The sequence below is a fragment of the Elaeis guineensis genome, chromosome 7 (genome assembly GCF_000442705.2).
Source record: "Elaeis guineensis isolate ETL-2024a chromosome 7, EG11, whole genome shotgun sequence".
NCBI classification, from domain to species: Eukaryota; Viridiplantae; Streptophyta; class Magnoliopsida; order Arecales; family Arecaceae; genus Elaeis; species Elaeis guineensis.
This window is the reverse complement of record NC_025999.2, coordinates 90,692,546-90,718,362: the sequence shown is the minus strand read 5'-3', so window position 1 is coordinate 90,718,362 and position 25,817 is coordinate 90,692,546. Positions and strand designations below refer to the sequence as shown.

General features: G+C 37.2%; 1 protein-coding gene and 1 pseudogene across 2 annotated transcripts; both read left to right on the top strand.

Moving 5' to 3' along the window:
• Positions 1 to 585: 585 nt before the first annotated feature.
• LOC105048457 (beta-glucuronosyltransferase GlcAT14A-like) lies at positions 586 to 3,847 on the top strand (annotated as a pseudogene).
• Positions 3,848 to 6,386: 2,539 nt separating this feature from the next.
• On the top strand, positions 6,387 to 13,121 carry LOC105048456 (uncharacterized). 2 transcript variants are annotated; one of them, XM_019852021.2, is made up of 4 exons: positions 6,387 to 6,551; positions 6,749 to 6,823; positions 11,426 to 11,888; positions 12,737 to 13,121. In XM_019852021.2, exons 1-4 carry the CDS (start codon positions 6,394 to 6,396, stop codon positions 12,842 to 12,844), a joined length of 804 nt encoding a protein of 267 aa, XP_019707580.1. In that variant the 5' UTR covers positions 6,387 to 6,393; the 3' UTR covers positions 12,845 to 13,121. The 2 variants fall into 2 exon arrangements, with proteins under 2 accessions (XP_019707580.1, XP_010926064.2); XM_010927762.3 differs by lacking the exon at positions 6,749 to 6,823 and having other exon boundaries at positions 6,393 to 6,551.
• The last annotated feature ends 12,696 nt before the right edge of the window (positions 13,122 to 25,817 follow it).

Sequence of the window (25,817 nt, the reverse complement as noted above, 5' to 3'; positions counted from 1 at the left end):
TCACAATTTTCTTTGAAGGGTATTTATAATATTCAAATAAATATTCAAATTGTTGTATATGCTTTTGCTTGAAAAATGATGGTGTGTACACTTCGCATAAACTGTGAGCATTGCCATATAGAGTGAAGTGGTTCATTGCCATGAAAGGACACATGAGATGGACACATTCTTGATCTGCATGGAAACTTCTATGTGATGGAAATAGGACATGGAGGCGAAAATCAAACCATTAGCCTAGACAATGCTCACTTATCTTCAGAAGAATTTTTTTAAAAATTATAAAAAAAGAACTAATGGAAAATAAGTTTGCAATGATACAATAAAAATAGAGAAAATTTTTGCAAATGAATAAGTCTCCCATTTTCTACACCGCTACGTCCGCTACATATAGATCGACATTGCCATGTGTCATTCATTTGAATTTAGATTATGCAACGGTCTAATAAAAGAGATTGTTGCAATTGCGGTGAAAAAACATAAAAAAATATTTGCTTTTCAAGATCCAGATCAACTGTAAAACGACGATAATTTTTTCGTAACAAAAAAAAAAAACGTTTTTTTTTTTTTTACTTCCATTTCTTCCAACGGCAACTGACTGAGGACCGGAATGCTCGTCCTCGAAAGCAGGATCACGATTCTCGATCGTTTCCCAATTTGTTTCCCCTATCCCCCTGCATTCCTCCCGCTCGTCCTTCACGAAACCTCTCTCTTCTGAGAGCTCCGTACCCAGTTTTTTTTTTTTTTTTTCTGGAGATCGACGGGGACGAGACGACCCTCGAGGTGCGATCTCCCCCAACCCTAACCCCAATTCCTATGGTTCTTCTGGTATTTGAGCAAACCCTAGCCCCCATTTCAAGCCCCTGCGATCAGCTCCATTGCCCTCGATCAAGAGTCTAGCCCCAACGCTGATCCTCGCATGCGCCCGGAACATGGCGGCCGAGAAATGGCTCTTCCCTCTCTTCTCCTTCTCTTTCGTCTCCCTCCTCCTGTTCATCTCCGGTTTCACCGTGTTCTGCGACACCCTGCCGTCCCCATCCTACGTCCGCCGCGGCGCCGCCCAACCCCCGGCCTTCGCGTATTTCATCTCCGGCGGCCGCGGCGACACCCACCGCATTCTCCGCCTCCTACTCGCCGTCTACCATCCCCGGAACTGCTACCTCCTCCATCTCTCCGCCGACGCCCCCGCCTGGGAGCGGGCCGATCTGGCCACCTCCGTCCGGCTCTCGATCCCGGCCATCCGGGCCTTCGGGAACGTGCACGTGGTAAGGAAGCCCGACGCTATGTCCTACATGGGGTCCTCCGTGCTCGCTGCGACGCTTCATGCCGCCGCGGTGCTCCTCCGGCTGGACGGCGGCTGGGATTGGTTCGTGACCCTCAGCGCTGCGGATTATCCGCTTGTCACGCAGGATGGTACGTGGTTTTTATTGCAAAAAGATTCGTTTTTTTGTTGTTTGGAGTTCAAGATATCATTTTTGTGGCATCTCAATATTTAGAAAGAAAATCGATGGGACATGATGATATTTAGAAAATCAATTTGCAACCATGTGGTATGCCTGTGTGTGATTGCATGCCGCTGGCTGATGTGGATCATTATTTTCTGTATACTGTTACTTCTCTAGAGGCACCTCTTATGTTTGGCTTGAGTATGCTGACTTCAATTTAGGGAGTGAATGAGCTCCAACCATTGGCTAAGTAACTCCGTCCAAATTTATGCATGGTTTTCTTGAAATATTGGAGTTACTTTTGTGAAATTATAGATTAACTTTAGTTTTCTGTTACACGGTTGAAGTTTATGATTTTGATCTCTGCACTTGTTTCATAGCTAATTAGGTTTGCACTGGGAATGTAATGATATTTTTCCTTTGCTGTTGCATAATGTACATTAGTAAGCTAGCGAGGCTTGACCCATTTTCTTATAGTCGCTCTATCACTCTGGTTGGAGGGCAGCCTTTGGCGCAACGGTAAGTTTGCTCCATTGTGACCGGGTGTCATAGTTTGAAACACAGAAACAGCTTCTCCGCATGCTAGGGTAAGGCTATATTCATTTGACCCCCTCCAGACCCCATAGTGGTAGGAGCCTCATGGCACTGGGATGCCCTTTGTTATGTCATTCTGGTTGCTTGATCAAAAAACTGAATGTAAAATTCAAGACAGAGGTGTTGTAAAGACTCTGTAGACGTGGATTGCAAATCAAGCTCACTGGTTAAGGCCACTGGAAGAATGGGAATGCCACATTGTCTGGGTTCCGTGATAAAGAAAATGAAGCTAACCAGTTTACTAGCTTCGATATGTACTCACTGTCATGGGCTTATCTGATGAAACCTTAAAAGCACACAGTTTGTTGCTATGACTTGCCATATTTATATCACAGTTATTCGATCTTTTGTTTCATTTTTCTGGTCTTTTAGCATTATTGTGTGATTTGTTTCTTTTCCATTTGTTACCACTTTGTTCAAAGTTCCTTGTACATCATAATTGATTTTTGGTTATGAACTTGCATGTTGGGGATGGCATTTTCTGAGCAATCCTTGGTCATGTTATATCTTCTAAATATCTAGAGTTTCAAGCTATGCTGGGTTTTTTGTTCAAAATTATGCTGAGAAAAGTTGCTGTTTGTTGGTCTTCTTTTTGCTGCAGATTTGATTCATGTCTTCCCCTCTGTGCCAAGGGACCTTAATTAACTTCATAGATCACACCAGTGACCTTGGATGGAAAGAGTAGGCACATGATATCTTCTTCCATGTTTTTGTGAATTGCCTCTGGTTTTTTTCTGAACTTTTGCAACTTCATTCGTTCAGATATCAAAGGGTTCAGCCAATTATAGTCGATGCTGGCATCTATTTGTCTGGAAGGAACAATTTCTTTGAAGCTTCTCAGAAGCGGCCAACTCCTGATGCTTTCAAATTTTTCACAGGTAAAGTTTTTCTTGTTCCTCCATCTTGCTCCCTCAGATTTTGTTTATAGCTGTATCTGATATCTTTTTCTTCAAACTCATTTTCATCTAAATAGGTTCTCCATGGGTCATTCTCAGCCGGCGATTTATGAAATACTGTGTTCTGGGTTGGGACAATCTGCCGCGAACTCTTCTAATGTATTTTACAAATGTAAAGCTACCCCTAGAAGGTTATTTCCATTCTGTCATATGCAGCTCTCCTGATTACCAAAACACAACAGTGAACAGTGACCTAAGGTATGTAGTTTGGAAAAATCCACCGCAGATGGAGCCCCGCCTCCTTAACATGACAGACTATGCTAAGATGGTAGAGAGTGGAGTGCCTTTTGCAAGGAAGTTCAGCAAGGATGATCCTGTGCTAGAGGAGATAGATGACAAAATATTCAGACGTCGACGTCATCGATCTGTTGCTGGGGCTTGGTGCACTAGCAGGAATAGATGGTGGGTAGATCCATGTTCCCAGTGGAGCAATGTTAACATTGTGAAGCCCAGATCTCAAGCAAGGAGGTTTGGGCGATTGATGAAGAGGTATTCAGATGAACCGATGTTGCAGTTGAGTTCGTGTGAGTGATAGGAATATTGGTTTTAGTGACAATATTTAGGTCTTTTAGTGGCGATTTTTGATGCCACTAAAAAACTAAATTCTTGTAGTGAGACTTGGGATTTGTAATCAAATTGAAGAGAATATTTTGCTCACATGGTGGGGGCATGTTTTTCTGCCTTTGCCTCCAAATGTAGCAAATTTTCACTTGCTTACCTCACTTTATTATTGGTGTTTCCTGCATTGGTTGTTAACAATGATCGAGGTGACATGGAGATGGTAATTCTTTTAGATATTGAGGCTGGTTCTTTTGGACTATTTAACCGGCTGCGGTGACACAATGCTTTTGTAGAAGTAGCCATGATATCCTCAAAAAGCAAATTTTGGTAGCTCTTTTTTTTTCTCTTATGGGCTGCGTGTGGATCTGGTTTGAATCATTCTCCAAATTGCCATTATCCTGCAGTCAATGCTTCACTGATGTCATATGGCATAGCATATGAAAAACATTGGAAGAATGGATGTATGGTCACATTTCACACCTAATGAGTAATAAACAATATTTCTTTTTAATGACAAGTTTTCTTTGCATGGTCTGCTATTTTTCTGGCATAAGTTTGACCATTGTATATATGTAATAATATGCAATAATTAAGTTCATGAGACTTGTACTAGAATACTTAATGTGATTTGGTGTGTCATTGTCATAAGGAATATTTTTGTTGTGTTTGATACGGCCACAACTCGTTGACTAATGCCAATGCCTACAAAAACATAGAAACCGTGTCCGGAAGACATATAAATTTTTGGACAAAGAGCTTTTACGATGCATTTGCTGATTTGCTACACTGTAACAGGTCTTTCTCATCTGTAGTTCAGAAACTTTGATTTCAGGTGCTTCTTTGTCATGTATAAAGGTGTATACCTACAGGCACTTGAAGTTTCTCGGTTGAGCTCGCAGGTAATTCTTCCCATCATTTCTTGGAGAATGACTGGTGGCACTTCCAAACTTCCATCATCACCATCTCTGAGTCGTCAAATGGTTTATGAGAAGCGAATAGATAATCCAGAAGATTTAGTAGGAAAACTCATGATGAGTTTAGTTACTTTTTAGTAGTGGATATTCTTGCATCGCGCCCACTGCCATTCATCATACAAGTCATTGAAATGTGAACAGTGGATACAAATGTTATTTGCTTTCTGAATGGTGATATGATCAAATAATACTATTATTTTACTCTTCTTGTCATTAAGTTTTTTCTCGTTTCACCAAAAGTGATGACTTCTGTCATAATCATTAATTTGTCAAAAATTTCATCAAACGCCTGGCTGGGAACCTTCATCTTTCATTTTAATTATAACTATTAATAGGAAATAATGGAGAGGATCTGTTTCCAGGGGGTTATTGGGGCTAATGAAACCTTAGAACTCATTTGGTTGACGGAAAGTAGAGGGAGGAAGAGATACCTCCTCGGAAGTGGAGAAAATGCTTCTTGTTTGGTTGGAGTTTTAAAAGAAGAGTGAGTAGAAAAAGCACTTCTTATGGGAAGTAGAAACTCATGGAGGATGTGGGTTTTGACATTTTTCGTGACATGAAAAATGATGGTACTTTTTTCTTTCCTAAAATACTCTTTTAAGATTCGCAATTAAAATTTAGTAAAATATCAATGAATGGTTAGAATGAAATACTGAATAGTAATGTAATATTATATTAATATGATTCTAATATTTATATAAATATAATATTAATATTCATTATATTTTAATATTATTTAAATATTTATATTAATATAATATTATAATATCTATATTAATAAATTTATTATATTAAAATATTCATATTATATTAATATAATATCAATATATTAGTATTATATTAATATAATAAATTATTATGATCTAATCTTATATTATAATATATTAATGTTATATTTATATCAATATAAATATAATATTTATATTTATATAAAATTTATGAGTAAAAATATATAATTTTATATCTACTAAGGATGTAATAAGTATTTTATATAGTTTTTTCAGAAAAATAGATGCTCATCCAAACATAAGATACTTTATAATAAATTACTTTTTCATAGTCAACCAAGTATATCAAAATCATATTCTCAGAAAGTAGCTTTCTGTGAAGTTATTTTTTAAAAAAATATTTTATAATTTTTTTTTTTTTCGTGAACCAAACAAGTCCTTAATAAATAAATAAATAAGGACATAGAGACGTCTTTGTGGCAACCTGGATTTAAATTATTTATGGTGGACCATTCTTGCTAGCTCTCTTGTTCTACCTATTGCCATATTATTACATCTAATAAATTATCATAAACAGTTGCAGATTGTGAAAATAGGTTTGTAGATTCAGCACAAAGATTAAAATTTTTGCCTTTTGAGTGGACTTTGATTACCAAAAAAAAAAATCTAATCTTTTGATGGAATCCCAGCAATGGAACAAATTTTTGAAGTTCATTTTGTTTTGATAACACTGGATGATTTACATCTTTCGCATTTAAGTTTGGAATGTTGACATCTGACTGTGGTTTTGCAGAATTATTTTTTGTTTTGATTTGGCAGAAATATTTTTCGTGGAGCTTGTTGATTTCAATTTTGACACCATCATCCCATAATGATGGTTTCTGTCTTTTTTTTTTTTTTTTTTTTTTTTTTGGATCGAGATAAGCTAACCACAGACAATTATTATTAGTCGCTGCAATGAAAAGTTTTATTTATTTTGATGAGACTGATATTAAATCCTTTACTTGAAGACCACCACAACGGAATAGCTACCGAATTACAGTGGTAGCTAACAGCCATACGTTATGTACAAATTGAAGAAGCGTGTGGGATAACTTTCCCTCCACCCAGGCCCATCCAACCTTCCCCCACTATAAATATGACCTTTCCGACCATGCCTTTCCATCAAAATATTCGTCCCCATTCCATTGCCTTATTCCGCTCCGTGGGTCGTGACCTTAACTATTCGGTCGATCTTGGGCGAGGACGAGGAACTGGAGCTAGGGTTTCTATCGCCCTCCGATTTATTTCTCCCAGGTGAGGCTCGATCGGAACATTCTCCGGTCTTCGTTTCTCTTTCTTTTATTTCCTGCGATCTTTTCTGTACGATTTCTATCGGCGATTCTTTTAGAAATTTATCTGTTTGTAATCCAATTTTGATCTTTCTTTTCTTTCTATTTATTTTTCGATTGCATTTTTTTTTTCCTAATCTGGCTGCGATCCTTCGGTTAAAGACTTGAAGTACATCAATTTGATCTCTTCTTTGTGTCGTGGGATGGAACGATTAGGGTTCTGGAATTCGTGAAGAGGTAAAGAATTAGGCTTTATTTTTTTTTCAAAAAAAAGCTACAAGATATTGATGGCGGTGCCGGCTTCTGGTTTTCTTTACTTTCTTCTTGTTGTGCGTTATGCTTTCCTGAGCTTACTCGGGAAAATTAGCAATTCTCTTGGATTTCTTTCTTGGGGATTCATTTGATTGATTTTTCGTGTTCTTGAAAAGGTTGGCGGGCAATTATGATAAAGAATCTCATTCTCTTTTATTTCTGAAGAATTTTGTTTCGTTCTTGAATGTTTTGATGGTTGCTTAGGGCAAGATTTTGCTGTGTTTTTATTGTATTTGTGAATTTCTTCTGTTATTTTGACTTATGTTGAACTTTTATTTATTTTAAACTTAGGATTTTATATTCTATGTCAAGTGGAATTTCTTATGTAATCCTGATATAAAGATGTTGTACGTCAGAGTCCTGGAAGGCTTTCTTGAGCAACTATGTAAATTCTATTAGGAGGTTTTAACATTCTCATAGTGTTTCTGGATCTTGATTAGTTAAATATACGAGAAGCCATGTTTAGAAATTCTTTTATGTTGATAATGGGATTCAGGTGTTTTGTTCTAGTTTGCAGTACCTTTTTAATGCGTTATTTATTATGTCGTGTGGATGACTTACGTTACTGATCCTTGTCTGGTATGTGATTCAAATTCACTGATAATCTGATGAGAATAGTATGGTTACATGTCTTGATATGAACTTCCAACTAAAGTCTGAGAGTTTTTTCAACTTATTTCCACTGACTTCAAGATTCTTATGCACGCAGTGCATGGTACAAACAATTTCCTTCTCATCTAGATAAATTAATGACATGTACTTCCGTTCTTTATGTTGTGACTATTCTTGAAGAAGATTGTATGATCTGCATAGCAACTTAACCTTGCCGATATCTCCTTTAGCCATCGGAAATAATTTAAATTGTGATGTCAATATGCAAAGTAAATAGTAAAGTTAATATTGGATTATGTTGTTTAGTATATATTATTTATTGATACAAAGAAAATCACTGAGAGGTGGTCACTGATGAGTCACTAATTCATTAGTATTTAGTGCTTGTGAGGATTGCAGTTACTGTGAAGTTCATTCTAATATAACTGTAGGTCACAAGAGTAATTCTTGTTTTAGTCATTTTTCTCTTAATTACACAACTTGACATTCCTAATGTAAGATTACCAATTCTTGTTTAGTTCCTTTTATGTTCTATTTCATACCTTGAAAAGGTGATGGTGGAGACAAGTTACCAGACAAGATACAATCATTAAGATAGTGAAGTAGAGGGGTTGTCTAGCAGCATGATAATGATAGTTATGCGTTTAAAGTATTTCTAATTCTGCTTGAAAAAAATGGCATAATGATGGATGATCAGGAACTCCAGACTATCTTATCCTTTTCCTAAAGACACTTGGTGAAATTGGTAGGATGGATTGGATTAAAGGATTTGCCTATTACGCTAATCCAACTGATGTTTTGGGTTAAACTAGACTTAACATAATTTGTTTTTGAAGGTTTTGTATAGTTGAGGTTCGGTAATGGAAGCACTTGTTTGTTACAACAACTACTACATAGCCATCCTTGACCAGTGGTGATTAATTTCTTTTTCTTTTCTTTTCTTGGTTTCTTTTAACTTGGGTGAACTTTTAGCTGGTTTGTCTGGTTTCAACTTACATAATAGGTTATTATTGTGTTCTCTCATTTTTTAATCATTATCATCTTGGTCAACTGTTGTTCATTCTACAAATTAATCTGAACCTCTCACGTGAAACATTCTTTTTTTTCAAAAAAAAAGTATTTATCATTCTCTCTCTCTCTCTGTTCCATGTACATGGATTAACCATCAACATTGCCGCTGATGCCTAACTGCTTATTACATGGCCTATGTTTTGCTCAAGGATGCTATGATTTGCAGGATCTTATGATTTAGTTGATTCAAAATCCAAAGGCTTTTGAGAACGTACATATCGGGGTTTATGGGTTAACCATTTGTTAGCTTCCATACTTTGCTTATTTGGTACAAAAATTAAGATGTTGTTTCATCGATTGCACAGCATCATGTCATTTGCATATGCCATATAACTTACTTAAGCTTCCTGCCAATTTGACTAGCTGCAACAAGTTACCAAATTGTCCTGAAGTTTAATTGTGGTTTATTATTTTGCAGTTTCAAGTTGGTGTTTGAATATTGCTTCGCTCTTGCTTCCATTTCTAACATCTGATTCTTGGGGTCACTGTGATGTTGTCCTTGACCAACTCATTGTGAATATATACTTTTCTGTGGGATGAATTGTTCCAGTACATGGTTTCTGTGTCCTGTTGTAATCATGAAGTGTTTTGTCTCTCCAAGACTAATATCAGATCATATGCAATTTGGAAAATATAAAACTCTTCTTATCTTGTGAACATTTAAATTACTGCATTCATAGATTCGAGTCTCAGAAAGTAGAACTGCGATATAATAAATTTAGCTTATTTTTGATTCATTTTGCAATAAATTTAAAATATAAAATTCTTAGAGATTCTATTTGGTATAATTATTGCACTTTAGGTTTCTAAGCAAGTTTCTATAATGTTTTTGTCAAAACATAATAGCATGGTTTAAAAGGCTGCACTCTGCAAGCGGTCAAGGGATTGCATAGCTCATATGCATTATGGGGACCGCATATGCGGCTAGTATTTTAGATATACGAAAACAAATAAAAATATATTGAATAAGATTAATAATAATAGCAACATTTTAAATACATAATAGCAATAAGGATTCAGGTCCCAGTGGGATATCAGAACGGGGTACGATCCAATGTGTTGGGATATGGCCATCCCACTAGTGTCCCGGCATCCCAATCGGGACGTCTTGGAACATCTTCTATCCCAAATGTTGGGACGAGACGGGATGGCGGCGCATCTCATTCCATAAGAAAATTGAAATAGTCTTGTCTCATGGGATTTAAAACCTTGAACAACAACATTAATAACAATAGCATCTAGCAATCAATGCTTACTATTTAATATTTAATTCTTAATAGCAATTATTATAGCAGAATTAACATATTGAAATTATTAATATACATATATCTGGCCATCTGAAACCCGCATCCAACCCAACCATCAACTTGAACCTACCCTATTGGTATGGGCCTTTATAAATAGGAGTGGCCACATATGCAGTCATACAATGATAAGTAGGCACATGTGCAATGGCCGGTGCTAATCCTACTCATATGCATTCATATAGTGCCAAGCGAACTGTCTTTTTGACCCATATACAGCCCAACTGCATAAATTATCTGCATAAGGCAATGCAGTGCAGCCAGGGACAGCGTATGCATGTGCGACCTCATCCACTGCATCTTAAAACACTGCATACTAGTCACCTTGTTGTTGATTTGGAATAGATTTTTAACATAATTTGAATCTCAGCATGATTGTTTTCTATTTGTATTGGTAAGAAATCATCTTAGGTCCTATGCCAGTGAAGGCTCGTTGCTGTTGTCATTCTTTTTTGTTTAAATCGGTTCCTTGGTGCCTAGTTTAATTTTTGGTTCAGTTTTTAATAATAAATGGTGCTGAACTGTCATAGTTTCCAATTCAAAACTTATTGTTCAGCTTCTAGTTTATTTCAGCCTCCAAAGTGAGTGTATCATTTGTACCCGTTATGCAAGTAGTGACCAGCTAGGTAAGAGGCATTTTGGTACGTGAAGGCTAACTTTACTTTCCATCACTTTGTTGTTTCTGTAGAAAAAAGTTACACATTACTCTTGCAAGTAATTATTTTTTGACACATTTAAGGTGCTATCTAATGATTCTCAAAATTAGAACAAAATATGGGGATTATATGGCTCATTATTTTGGGATTCTTCATCAGGTGGTTTCCCCTTCCACCATCCCTCGAAGGCTTTACACTAGTCATACTCCTAATTATGGTAGCTTAATTTAGGATGCAAGTCTGTCTTCACTGGTCATAAATCATAATTGTTCTGTCCTCATTCTACTCTCTTGCCTTGATTTCCCTCTCTTGTTCACATGAGTGCTAGCTTTTGGATTCTGTTCTCTTTATTTAAGTTCAACTGATTTTCATTTACATTCAATGTGGGTGATTTTATTAACTTCTTTTTGCAGATAGCTGCATGTTTCAACTTATTTGCTAGGTTTGAATCACAAGCATCTGTGCTTAAGTAGCATAAACGATTAATAAACCAGCACCTTTTTAAAGCCTTGAAAAGTGTACCACATTACATGCTGTATTAATTATAGAGAAATTGTTGATACAAAGATGTTATCAAGCTGAAATTACTGATGTGCCACTCATTAATTATTATCAAATGTGTTGAGGGAATTCTGTTTCTTATTAATAGAAGCAAAAATCTAAATTCCAAGGTGTATTATTCATATCAGAAGTAACCTATGCAATTACATTTTTCTAGAATTAACTATCAGAAATTAAATATGCTTAGTAACTAGGTGACAGTTTATTGCGTCCCTTAATTTCCCTCAACTTAGTGGCAGTATCATCCTATTCCTTCTTTTAGATTTTAGATGTTTGTCTTTTATAATTATCCCTGAGGATGTATTTTATTGTGATTTTGACAGAGCTGCTCCAACTGATACAATGATGCAAGGGAAGTCTCTTTTAAATCCATACGCCACTCCCTATGTGCCTCTCTCAAACGTTATTCCTGGAGTAAGTTTTGAAAGAGACAATAAGGCCACCAAGAAGATATTGGGTGATGCTGAAAACAATGAAGTCATTGAGAACTCTGCAGACTACCAGCTACTAGACTCTGTTTCGGTGGATTATGACGTCCAGGGTTTAGAGAAACGTAACGCTTCCGATGAGTCATCCCGAAAGATTGGTGACCCGTGGAATTCTGATTACACTTTCCAAGATGCAATTCCTTCAAGTGAGAAGCAAAGTGCAGTGGATGATCCCAATATGGTGATGGACTGGCTCTCATCCATGTTTCCCAATATTTCTATGGAGTCGCTTGCTGAATTGTTGAATGCAAATCATGGTGATCTGAATCAGACAATCGACGTGCTGGAGCAGCTTGAGGTATCCGCTTAAGCACTTCATCTGGTGATCTACACATTTTTCTGATACTCGGCCTTCTAATCTTCTATTGTATTTATCTACCCTGTTTAAGTCTTATTATATGATGATTCATTATATTATTTAACTAATTTGATCATAACCCGAAAGTCGTGATTTAATTTTGTTAAGAATTTGTTTAGATATTTCTATAGGATTGGGCTAAAAATCCTATAGGGTTTGCGGGTTAGATTGTCCATGGCTCTGTATCAACTAAAGACCACCTAGCCCAAATCTTGTCCTACAGGCCAAAGGCTAGGAATTGGGTTGGGTTTGGACCAGTTCTTAAAAAATGCAAAATGGATGGGCCACCAGGTCCAATACATACAGGATTTTTAAACCAATCTTTTAGGAGAATCCAAACAGACTCTATTTGGATTTTCCTACAAGATTGGACTAAAAATTCTGTAGGATTCATGGATCATGTCAGTATAACCAGTAAAAAATGGGTTGCAGGTTGGGATAGGCCTGTGTTCAAAAGATACTGAGAAATAGTGTTAGAGTGGGCTGGCCCAAATGCTATAGGAAGAAAAAAAGATTTGTTGAGGTCTTTTTTACTTTTTCTCCTTTTGTGATTTAGGTTGGTATAGTCCAAAGTTATTTCTGCATATTTTGTCCAGTCTAGTTTGTAGCCTATAATTTTGCTGGTTATACTGGCCCAATCCACAAATTCCACAGGATTTTCACTCGAATCCTGTAAAAAATTGCAAACTTGCGATAAGTGTCTAAAAATTCCTTTTGGAGTTGAGATTCAACAAATTTAACAGTTATTTTGCACAAAATATGAACTTACACAATGCGGTCATTTGCAGTATGAAGGTGATGAGATGGAGAACTCTGCAGAAGCTTCTGCGACCAGCAACAGGTTGGGTGATCCTCCCGAGAGAGCTAACGCGAGCGGAATAAGCAGTTCAATTTGATCCTGCCCAAAGGGGTCAAAAGTTTGACCATCTATGGTGCACTCCGTAAAGGTTATGCTGTAAGTTCTGTTGAGAGTAGCATAGGATATTAGATCTCTTTTTCTTTGTTGCTTATCTGAGGGTTTTCACCTCATATATACTTGCTGCAAGCTTGTAATCTGTTTCTGAATTTGTTAGTGGTTGTACAATTCTTTTCTGGGTTTTCTCATGGGTCTTTGTTGATCTTGTAGATTAAACTCTTCATCAATGGTCATCAGCCTCTCCTACTCTTTTTCCACCTTCTCTCCTTGGCTGTATTTCCACCATCTCTCTCTGTCTCTCTCTCTCTCTCTCTGTCTCTCTCTCTCTCTCTCTCTCATGCATGCATGCATGCATGTAGGTAGTACTCCTAAAATCATAGAATTGTCCAAAATATCTTAACTTAAATTTTCTCTCTTATTAACTTAATTAAAATTATATTAAACTTAATCACCAATTTAATGTCTATTATTTATGTAAGTTAAATCCCTTATTTAACTCATTAGAATTATATCAAATTAAATCATTAGTGAAATAACTAACACATTAATCCCATATTCAAATAAAACATTAATGTATGATTTTGTACACTAAAGAAATGGTTGGTTTGTTATAAATCTGGTGTGGACATCGGAGCTATCAGAAGTCAGCGACATGATGTAGATTCGATTGGAATTGAAGAAGTTTCATTTGATTGATTCTACTTTAGTTATTTATTTTCAGTCAATAAGATTTTAATGCATTTAGCTTTGGGTCCATAGGGCCATATTTGGGTTTATCTACGTCACCTTTGGAGCCATCATTCTCCACATGCCCAAAGAAGAAATATGCATGCCAGCATGTGCCGTGTCCAAGGATTCTCATATCAAGTTGTGCCAAGCATCAAGCGTCCATATGGAGTTCTATTTTTTCTCGAGGATTCCTTAAGAGTTCTTGGCTACTTATTTTGTTGAAGACTGATTTCTTTTCCATAGTAGATTATTTTATTTGAAAATCAGACATAATGTTTTACTTTTTTGTGGAGGATTGATTTTTTTTCTATAAAAGATAAGAGATTCTTAAAGAAATAGGACCCCTAGAGTCCTATATAAATCTTTGTATCTTTCATAAAGAGGGTAATGAATGATTTTACAAACTCTACAAATACTTGTGTCAATCGCTCCGAGAGGAAGAGGGTGTGAGATCCAAAAGAAATCGCCCCACAAGAAGAGGGTGTGAGGCTCACTTTCTATCCTATCTCTTTAACCTTCATCTATTTAAGATCTAGTGTTCCTACTACCCTGATTCGACTCCACTATCTACCCACGCAAGCCTATCCCATCAAGAGAGATCTGTCTCCTTCAAAATTTTTATTTATCATGCTGAGAGAAAAGAGTGATCTTTTATTCTACAGATCATATGCTGTCAAGGACTTTCATTCCTTTTCAGTTGATCTTTGTTTTTTTTTTTTCGATCGAATGTTGGTAAAGACCTAGTTCTTTATTGACAGATTTGTTTGGTTAAAAGATTAAGAGCCCTAATCAGGATAGCTTCTTAACTACCATAATCCAGATTCTTATCATCTTCTTGGATTTTTCTCACAGATTTAATGTTTTACTCTTTCTCATTCTATTCATATCTCTTTTTTTGCATTTACTTGTGAGCATGTTTAATTTCTGCTATCTGTTTATGATTTTTCTATTGCTAGTTGTTTACTGATCTCTAGAATGGCATTTGTCTGCATCATTTAAATTGATCTCATTTTAATCTCGTATCAATCAATCATACCTCTTGAGCAGAGTATAGGCAACTATACTGTCTGTCTTGAAAATAATGAGCCCCTCGCCGGACATGATTTGTTATTGATGAACAGAAGAAAGCTTGATCATTAGGATTGATTTTTTTCTCTTCTTTAGGATTGTTCTTCATCAATTTGGTATCAGAGCAAGTTGATTAGGGCTTTAGTTTAAATTCAGCAATTTAAATTCCCACAAATTAAATTTTTACACTTTAAATTTTATACTTTACTTTCAAGTATTTTAATTTTTATTACATCTTGTTCCTGCATCCTAGAGTTGCATGATCACTAGGTCAGGTACCTGGTACCAACATTCTATTTCTCCATCCAACATCAATATGGATCCCAATATAGCAGCCATCATTAATGCTCTGACTGAAAAGTTTGATGACATAAAAAATTTTATGAAAGCAATGGATGAGAGAATAGTGGTATTAGAAGAAGCTAAGCAAAAACAACCTGAACTTGAGTCTCTCCGACTACCTATAGGACAGAGAGGTAGGAATCTAGAACTTGATCGACCTATAGGGGTACGCTCGCACCATAATCAGTTCGATCAAGATGAGCATATTCTTAGGAATGTGAAGGTCGAAGCCCCAAGTTTTGATGGTTATTTAGATCCAAGAGAGTACCTAGATTGAGAATCAGGCATGGACCACTACTTTGGGTGATACGAAATAACTGAAGCAAGGAGAGTTAGATTTGCTAGGATAAAATTGGTTAGGCAAGTTCGACTTTATTGAGAAAGTGTTGAACATCTTCTCAATCAGAGGAGACAAGATCCGATAGAAATCTGGGATGAGATAAAAGAGAAACTCAGAGAGAAGTACCTCCCCATCTCCTACCAACAAAGACTTTTAGATCAATGGCAAAGGCTTACTCAAGGAAATAAATCAGTCATCGAGTATATCACGAGATTTGATGAGTACCTCATGAGATGTGGAGTAGCCGAAGATAGGGTTGTTATCTTGTCTAGATTTAGAGCTGGATTACGAGAGGATATCCAGCGTAAGCTCTTTCTGTGAGAGGTAACCACGTTAAAACAAGCTTATCAATTTGTCTTAGACTTTGAGAGATTTTTTAGATATTCGATTCTCCGTCGTCCTGAACCCAACCGAGTAACCCCTTCTGGATCGAGACTCAATATTAATTAAGCTCCTAGTAACGAACCTCCACCTACAAATCCTATTGGAAGAAAATAAGATAAAGAAAAAGAAACTATGAGAGAGTTATCAAAAGGAAGTAGTTCTCGATCCCATTGCTTCAAATGTCATGGTTACGGTCACTTTGCTGCACAATGCCCCAACCGATCATTATTCATAGAAGAATTAGAAAGAGAAATTTTAAAAAATATTGAGGAGAAAGTTTATGAAGCTGATCTAGATTTAGTCGAGCAGTTTGAGAGTACTGAGGATATCCTAGGTTAATCCGAGTCAGACTTTAGGCTTGGAGTCGTTAGGTATGTCCTAGCACAAACTAAGAAAAATGAAGACTGATATAGGACTTCTATTTTTCATACCTTCATAAAATTTGATGATAAAATTTATAAGGTGATTATTGATAGCAGTAGCTGTATCAACGTCATCTCCATCGATATGGTTAAGCGATTAGGATTAACTCCTGTAGATCATCCCAGTCCATACCGTGTGTCTTGGATAAATTTTTTCTTTATTCTCATCAAATTTAGATGCCGTGTACCCATCTAGCTTCATTTCTATCAGGATCATGTGTGGTGTGATGTCTTACCCATAGAAGTCAGAAGTATCATATTAGATCGGCCTTGGCTATTCGACAATGATGTTACGATTTATGGTCGAACCAACTCATGTAGCTTTACTTATTAGGATAAAAAGATTACGATTAATCCTTCCCCACCTAAGGCTACCAATACAAAGATAGATGATGGACCAAAAGAAAACATCAAAAAGAAAAGCCTCCATCTGATTGGTGCTAAAGAATTAGAGACGACCATGAGTGAAGGATCACTAGTTTGGATGCTTGCTGCAAGAGAAGTTCGTGAGAATTTTAAGGTGGATTATCCTAAGGAAGTAGCTAGCCTTCTTAATGAGTTTCATGATGTCTTTCTTGAGAATCTTCCATATTATCCTAAGAAAGTAGCTAGCCTTCTTAATGAGTTTCATGATATCTTTCCTGAGGATCTTCCATATTACTTACCGCTTATAAGAAACATTCAACATGCCATTGATTTAGTTTCTGGATCTATCCTACCCAACTTGCCCCACTATAGGTTGAACCTTAATGAGCATGCCGAGCTACAAAGACAAGTTAGAGAGCTGATAAAAAAAAGATTTGTGAGAGAGTTTGAGTTCTTACGCGATTCCTGTACTATTGACTTCAAAAAAGGATGGTACATAGAGGATGTGCATAGATAGCCGTGTCATTAACAAGATCACCATTAAGTACCGCTTCTCCATCCCTAGGTTAGATAACATACTAGATATGATGGTCGGAGCTACTATCTTTTCTAAGATTGATCTTAAGAGTGGTTACCATCAAGTAAGGACTAGACCGGGAGATGAGTGGAAAATTATTTTTAAGACAAAAGATTGTTTATATGAGTGGATGGTGATGCCATTTGGATTATCTAATGCCCCTAGTATTTTCATGAGGTTGATGACCCAAGTACTATGATCATTTATAGGAGTATTTGTAGTCATATATTTTGATGACATTTTGATCTATAGTCGAATTAGAAAAGACCATCTAGACCATCTTCGAAGAGTGTGCCAAGTTCTTAGAATAGAAAGCTTGTATGCTAATCTTAAGAAGTACGCTTTCATGACAGATCGTATCATCTTTTTAGGTTTTGTTGTTACTCCCGATGGTGTGTTTGTTGATCTTGAAAAGATTAGAGCAATAGTTGAGTGGCCGGTATCCAAGAGTGTGCATGATGTGCGGAGTTTTCATGAATTAGCAATCTTTTATCGTAGGTTCATAAAGGGGTTTAACACCATAGTCGCTCCCATCATTGACTGCATTGGAAAGAAAAAGTTTGAATGGACTAGGGCAACCAATAGAGCCTTTCTAGACATTAAGGATAAGATGACTCATACCCCAGTCTTACATCTACCTGATTTTTTCAAGATTTTTGAAGTAGCGTGCGACGCGTCAGGAGTTGCGATTGGTGGTATCCTTAATCAAGAAGATCATCCGATAGCATACTTTAGCGAGAAACTTAACGATTCTAAACTCAAGTATTCTATCTACGATAAGGAGTTTTATGCGGTAATCTAAGCTTTAAGATATTGGAAACATTATCTACTACCGTAAGAATTTATTTTGTACTCTGACCATGAGGCCCTCCAATTTTTAAATTCTCAAAAGAAATTGAATCATAGACACGATAGGTGGATCGAGTTTTTGCAAACCTATACTTTTATTTTGAAACACCGTGCAGGTGTAGAAAATCGTGCTGTTGATGCCCTGAGTCGTCATACTTTGCTGTCCATCATTAGTATAAAAATTATTGGTTTTGATAAGGTTAAAGAAGATTATAAGGAGTGTCCAGATTTTGGTGACATACTTATCACTTTACGTAAAGGACCATCTAGACAATGTAGTGAATACACCTTTCAGGATGGTTACCTATTTAGAGGAACTAGGTTATGTATCTCCCGTACATCTTTAAGAGATTTTCTAGTTTGGGAACTACATGTTGGAGGATTAGCTGGACACTTTGGTAGGAATAAAATCATAGAGTTGGTAGAAGCTCAGTTCTTTTGCCCAAGCTTGAAAAGAGATATCGTCCGAATTGTTACCCAATGTAGAACATGTGCCATGGCTAAGTAGAGAAAACAAAATACTGACCTATATACACCTTTACCTATATCAGACTGTCTTTGGCAAGATGTTAGTATGGATTTTGTTTTGGGATTATCTAGGACAGCTAGGAAGTATGATTATGTTCTAGTGGTTGTAGATAAATTTTCAAAAATGGTCCATTTTTTATCCTGTTGCCAAACGTTTGATACATCAGAAATTGCAAGAATATACTTTGATGAGATTGTTAGACTATATGGATTGCCTAAAACTATTGTTTTTGATAGGGATATTAGATTTATGAGGTACTTTTGAAAAACTCTATGGCATCTTCTAAGTACAAAATTAAAATTTTCTTCTGCCTATCATTCACAAATGGACAGTCAGACCGAAGTGGTCAATAGGAGTCTTGAAAATTTATTGCATTGCTTGATTGGAAAACATATGAGTAACTGAGATCTTTTGCTGTCTCGAGTCGAATTTGCATATAATAGCTCTGTTAATAGGTCCATTTGCATGAGTCCTTTTGAAGTAGTTCATGGATATCAACCTAGAAAATCAATAGACTTCATCCCACTGCCCATGCATGCTAAGATTTTCGAATCTGTAGAGTCATTTGCACAGCATGTCAAGAATCTGCATAAAAAGATTAGTAAAGAAATTAGCATTAGCAATAAAGTTAATAAACAGAATGCAGATTCTCATCGACGTGCTCAAGAGTTTGCGAAGGGAGACTATGTGATGGTTTGATTGAGGCTTGAACAATTTTCACCCGGAATCGTAAAGAAGTTACATGCTCGAGAAGCAGGTCCGTTTAAGATCATAAAAAAAATTGGATCAAATGCGTATGTTGTGGACTTATCTTCTGATTTTAGGATTAGCTCTACTTTTAACATTACAGATTTTATCATCTATAAAGAACTAACTCGGATACCTAGTAAGCCATTTGAGCCTAAACCAACCTTTGAGAGTGAACCTGTCTCTGAGTGTCCATCAATCAAAATGTCAACAAAACACGATAAGATTGAGAGAATTTTGGATGAGCAGATCCTCACCAACCGGAGTCGAGGCTATCAGCGATATTTGGTCAGATGGCGAGGTCAATCGGAGTCTGAAGATACCTAAATCACTCGAGAAGAGCTGCAATGCATTGATCCCGATCTACTTGAGCGTCACCAGAGCAAAATTGACCCACACTTGACAGGGTCAAATTTTTTCCACCTTGAGAGAATTGGTGCGGACACCAGAGCCATCAGAAGTCAGCGACATGATGTAGATTAGATTTGGATCGAAGAAGCCCCATTAGATTGATTCTACTTCAATTATTTATTTTCAGTCAATAAATTTTTAATACATTTAGCTTTGGGTCCATAGGGCCATATTTGGGTTTGTCCACGTCACCTTTGGAGTCACCACTCTCCACATGTCCAGGAAGAAATATGCATGCCAGCATATGCCGTGCTCAAGAATTCTCATGCTAAGTTGTACCAAGCATCAAACGTCCACATGGAGTTTCATTTCTTTCCGAAGATTTCTTAAGAGTTCTTGGCTATTTATTTTGTTGAAGGCTGATTTTTTTTCCATAGTAGATTATTTTATTTAAAAATCAGATATAATGCTTTACTTTTTTTTTGTGGAGGACTGATTTTTTTCATGTAAAAGATAAGAGATTCCTAAAGAAATAGGACCCCTAGAGTCCTATATAAATCTTTGTATCTTTCATGAAGAGGACAATGAATGATTTTACAAACTCTACAAATACTTATGTCAATCGCTTCGAGAGGGAGAGGGTGTGAGACCCAAAAGAAATCGCCCCACAAGGGAAGGGTGTGAGGTACATTTTTTATCATATCTCTTTAATGTTTATCTACTTAAGATCCAGTGTTCCTACGATCCTGATTCGACTTCATCATCTATCCATGCAAGCCTATCTCACCAAGAGAGATCTGTCTCTTCCAAAATTTTCATCGATCGTGTTGAGAGAAAAGAGTGATCTTTTATTCTACAGATCATATGCTGTCAAGGATCTTCATTTCTTCTCAGTTGATTTTTTATTTTTATTTTTTTTATTTTCGATCCGATGTTGGTAAAGACCTAGTTCTTTATTGATGGATCTATTTGGTTAAAAGATTAAGAGCCTTAATCAGAGTAGTTTCTTAACTATCACGATCCGGATTCTTATCATCTTCTTGGATTTTTCTCACGGATTTAATGTTTTACTTTTTCTCATTCCATTCATATCTCTTTTTTTACATTTACTCGTGAGCATGTTTAATTTCTGCTATCTGTTTATGACTTTTCTATTGCTAGTTGTTTACTGATCTCTAAAATGACATTTGTCTGCATCATTTAGATTGATCTCGCTTTAATCTCGTATCAATCAATCACGCCTCGTGAGTAGAATATGGACAACCAAACTGTCTGTTCTGAGAATAATGAGCTTTTGGTCGGACGTGATTTATTATTGATGAACTGAAAGAAGCTTGATCATTAGAATTAATTTTTTTTTCTCTCTTCTTTAAGATTGTCCCGTATCAAAATCATTTTTAATCTCAAATAGTATCTATATGTAGATAGAATGAGAAATCCAGGAGGGTTATGTGTTTTTCTTCTCCCACTCCTTTCTTCCTTGTGTTGCTTTGTCCCTCCATTTTTGAAGAAACATAACATTGCCAAGTATTAACACAAGATATACTGATCTAGGAGGATCATTAGATTCGATGTAGATCAGTTTGAGTATTATAAAAAAGATTAGATAAGATCGTATCTTCAACTTGTTTCCAGCTTATTTATATCAATCCATTTCGATATTCTGATCTAACCCCTTTACTTGGTTTGAGTTTCTCTTTAATCTCTATACTCATAAAATTATATAATTATTTTGCTTCCCTCCTTTTACTTGTTAACTTAAATTGCTTTATATATCTTGGATTAGCCTAGGATAGATGAACTTGATGATACTCACATTCTAACATCGTGGATATAGATCAACAAAGTAAAACGGTTTGATAATGACCCAAGTTGTTAGCTGTCAAATGTTCAGCTATAGATTAGAATATAATACAATTTTATATCATATTAATTTTTCAATTGCGAGCCTTATGGACATTTTTTACTTATTGATATAGTCACATTAGAATATAATGTATGTAATTAACTAAGATCATCATATAGATCATTATGTCATTCATGTAACAGAATGGTGTTTATCTGATTATATGGGATGATACTGGATGACGATCCGATTGAAACTTGAAGTAATGTCTTTTAGGCCAATTTGGATTGACAGGAGCGTGTCATCAATCTCTATTGGAGAAGGAGGGGTCTTCGTAGACGTCTTCGTAGAGGGTGGGGTAGGGGAAGGGTGACCGCGGGAGTGGAGATGGAGACTTCGCGCTGGTGGAAACCTATGAGTAGCTTCCGGCAGTGAGGGTGGCGAGTTGTCGGATTTTAGAGGTTCGGGGTTACGGACGAAATGGCGGAAGCGGGAACCATGCACATGCTTCTTTCCAGAATATAGACCTTAGATACTTACGTACGCATGCATCATTCTACGTGGATTTTTCTTTCGCATAAGTAAAGCTGAGCAAATAATCAAAATTCAAACAAATTCATCCAATCCGACTCAATAAATATCAATTTCGATCGATTAAAAAATATAAATAAGATGAAATCAGATTAAAATTTATAAAAAATTAATTATTTACGATCGGATTCGATTTCTACACTTTTAATCTATATGAAATAGAATTCAACCGATGTAATATTTTACAAACTCATTTTTATTTTGAAATAGTATCGTTTAGACTTCAATACTTCATTCTAAAAAATACTCAATTCATTTGAATTTATGAAAATATTAATATTGAATTATTGATGAAAGTACATCAATTGAAGGCAATTTTAAAGTGAAAACTTTTAGATGAGTTATTTTCAGATGAATAAATCTTTCATTTTTCTGTTTTGTTTTGTACATGTTCAAAAATAAGTTTAAAATTTATAACTTATAAAGTTTAGATCTTTTTTGTATTAAATTGATAAAAAATAAATAAATAAGCTTAAGTGGGCCAACATTAAACTTAAAATCAATATTGGATTAATATTGAAACCCAAACCGATACAATCCATCCGAATCTGCTACAAACTGTTCATTTCGGTTTCAAACGGTTTGTATATGATAAATGGTTGGCAGTGAGTTGAATTTTTTCAACCTGATTGGATTTAGTTGGATAAATTTTTTTTTCAATCCGATCGAACCCAATCCGTGCTCAGCCCGATGCATAGAAATGGACGGGACTGGAAGCGAGCTGGGCCAGGTCATACTCTTGCTCAAGCCTAATCTGAGACTTTTTTTAGATCTTTGGGCCGAACTTAGGCCCAAAAGCTTTTGAGAAACTTAGGCCTAAGCCCAAGCCTGATCCAAGCCTAGGCCCGAACCCAGCTCGAACTCGATTGGGCAATCACAATCAATTTTTCAACCACATAGCCCACACCAGCTCTCTTCCCTCTCTTTTAAAAAAAAAACCCTCTAAGCCCCAACCCATTCTGACCATCTCAATCCCCAAGGCTGCCATTGCCCCCTTTCAGTGCTCCCTCTTTGATAGATGACTTCACTTAGGCCTATTGGGTCTCCGATGACGACGACGTCCGCCATCGACCATCACGGGATCTTTGCTTAGGCGTACTGGGTCCCGGATTATTCCATCCTCAATGGCGGACCTGACCGCCATCGAAGCGCCATCAGAGCTGACGAGGGAAGCCGATAGCGGCTATGAATGACAAGAAATGAGAAGCGGAAGGCGATCAAGGAGCATGAGAAGGAGGAGGTGCGGTCTATTGATCCAGATGAGCAGCTGAGGATCTGGCTAAGGGAGTAGAAGGAGACTGAGATCGCGGAGAGGGAGAAAAAAGTGTTCAAGGAGTGGAAAAGCCTTTGGTTGGAGGCAGCCATCGGACGAAAGGTCACAAAGGAGGAGGCATGGAGGGAGATGTTTCTCAAAGAGTCATGGGAAAAGGAGCTCTTGATCAGGCTAGACTTCGGGAGAAATTATTGCATGCATCAGATCCAAGTGAACCAGGGTAAATCTCGGAGCATGTGCATGGTGGATAGCGTGTAATTGGGAATTAGTGAAATACAAGGGGTAACATGGCATGTTATTCACCGTGGGATTTGACATAGTGCAATTGCACCTAATGCATGCAATACTCAGATGGACTTCAGGCTCTTAATTGGACTGGATTTTTGGTTTGGGCTCGAATCAAGCCACAGATATATCTAAGCTCGATCCGAAAGATAAAATGAATTTTATAATTAGGCTCAGTCCAAATTCAAATTATTTCAAATTTAGTTCGAAGTTTGATCTGAAGTCAGATCGGTCCGAGCTCAGTTCCAATCCCATAGATGAAATATCGTGTTCGGATTTCTGTATTTTTTATGGAGATTCTCGATCAGCATTGTCCTACTTCTGCTGATGCTTGTATATACGTCTCTACGTGGACATTCTTACGGCAGAAAAAGTTTATGCGGACCATCTCAGATATAGTTCTCTATGCAGATTTTTTTCTCGCATAGAAAATACGGAAGTCCGCATATTATCTTCCATGATGCACAGAAATTATGTTCGGACCTTGTGGTATCCGCCTATAATTTTTTATGCGGAATGCTTCCACATGAAAATCTTATGCCCACGTCCGTACTAACGGTCCCCCACCCCTCCGCCCCATCTCTTTCTCCGGCTCCACTCCTTTCATCCCGTCGCGGCCCCAATTTCAAGCCTCCTACCACCACCAACTCCACCGACTCCGATGCGGCCGGCGAATCCTTCCTTCCCACCGCTCCGGTCCAAAAGTTCTGCACCTTTGTGATTGGATTCTCGTGGCTCGTCATTTTATGGCTTTGGTCGGATGCACTGCTGAACATGTAATACTCGTGAGTTGTAGCTCGCTGCGGACGATTGAAACGCAACAGCTATGGGCGATGAAGAGATGTAAGGCACCCAGACCGTCTTTAGCATTAACTTAAGGGATATGAACACAGCCTGTTCGACGAAATCACTGCAAGAAAATTGTTGCAAGCCATGACCCACATTGACACCACATAGGGAAACTAGCTTTGGCGTAGGGAGACTAGCTTTGGTGGCCAAGATTCTTATTGTCTCCTTACCTTATCACCCTATCAGTTCTTGGCTTACAAGGAGAAGTTGCACATTCTCGATCCATCGCATTCGAAAAGTTTTCCCGCAACACAAAGCAAGGATGGGCCTGCCATGTCCGGTCCATCAGCTTACCATCTTCCAGGGCTTTCACTGTCGTGCTCAGAGTCAAAGAATGGACTTGTGCAGCTCCATCCTCTCTCAGAGTGCAGAGGTTGTCTGGTGGATTGAGAGGGCTCGGGAATCTTTAAGGCTGCATTGAAGGGTCCTCCACTTGCCCAGCAACCAACAAGTCCTCTCCCTTTCCCCACAAAAGAAATGGGTGGAAGAGGGGCTGGACAGATCCATTGGCTTGCTGGACCTTTAGTAATTTTACGGGCATCAATCTCCATATAATAATTTTACTAATTTATAAAGAAACAAAAATATAAAAAAAATAATTATGCCAAACAGGCCTTTAGAGAAGAAGTAATATGTTAATTATTTTCTTCATTTGGATGGCTTTAATCTCCCCTTTCCGCACACAAGCCCTCATCTAGCTTATTTCTTCATTCGGATCAAATGGAAAAGATGCATTCTAGCCAGAGAAGGATAAGGCAAAGCTATGGAACAGCTAGATTTAAAATAAAGATGGTCCAAGGGTCTCCGCAACCCACAACACAAGCATCAAAGAAACAGAGGAAATCCCCTGAGTTTCAGTAGGAAAGGCTACGATATCAGACTGACGTCAACCAAAAGACTATCCATGCAAAAGAAGGTAAATGGAAGGCAATTTTCTATGCGAACAAGTGTGTCGAAGCATTCCCTGTTAATCCTCTCCACTGATCATTCTTTTCCATCGAACAGACTAACACATGTTTCTCTGTTTCCAGTCCCTTGCAAGCTCTTATCACACCATCTTGTTGGAACAGCGTGGATATAATCCTCCAGCTCTTCAGATGATGGTAGGTAGCACCGATGGAGCGGATATAGGAATTATAGCGGGCACCCTACAGTATGAATCCTGCCAACAAATGCACGGAGGCAGCTAGTCGAACATGTGGGCACACATACCAACTCCATCCTAGAGTCGGAGGAGTTTTGAATTGGACTTGAGATTAGGGAACAGAAATCGTGCATATCCTTTATTTATTTATTTATTTATTTTTTTCATCGAACTATTTCTTCGGCCCATAATATTTTCTTTCCAAATCTTTTTTTAATCTTCTAAACTCCACGTGTCATTTCTCCTATTTACGAGATCCTT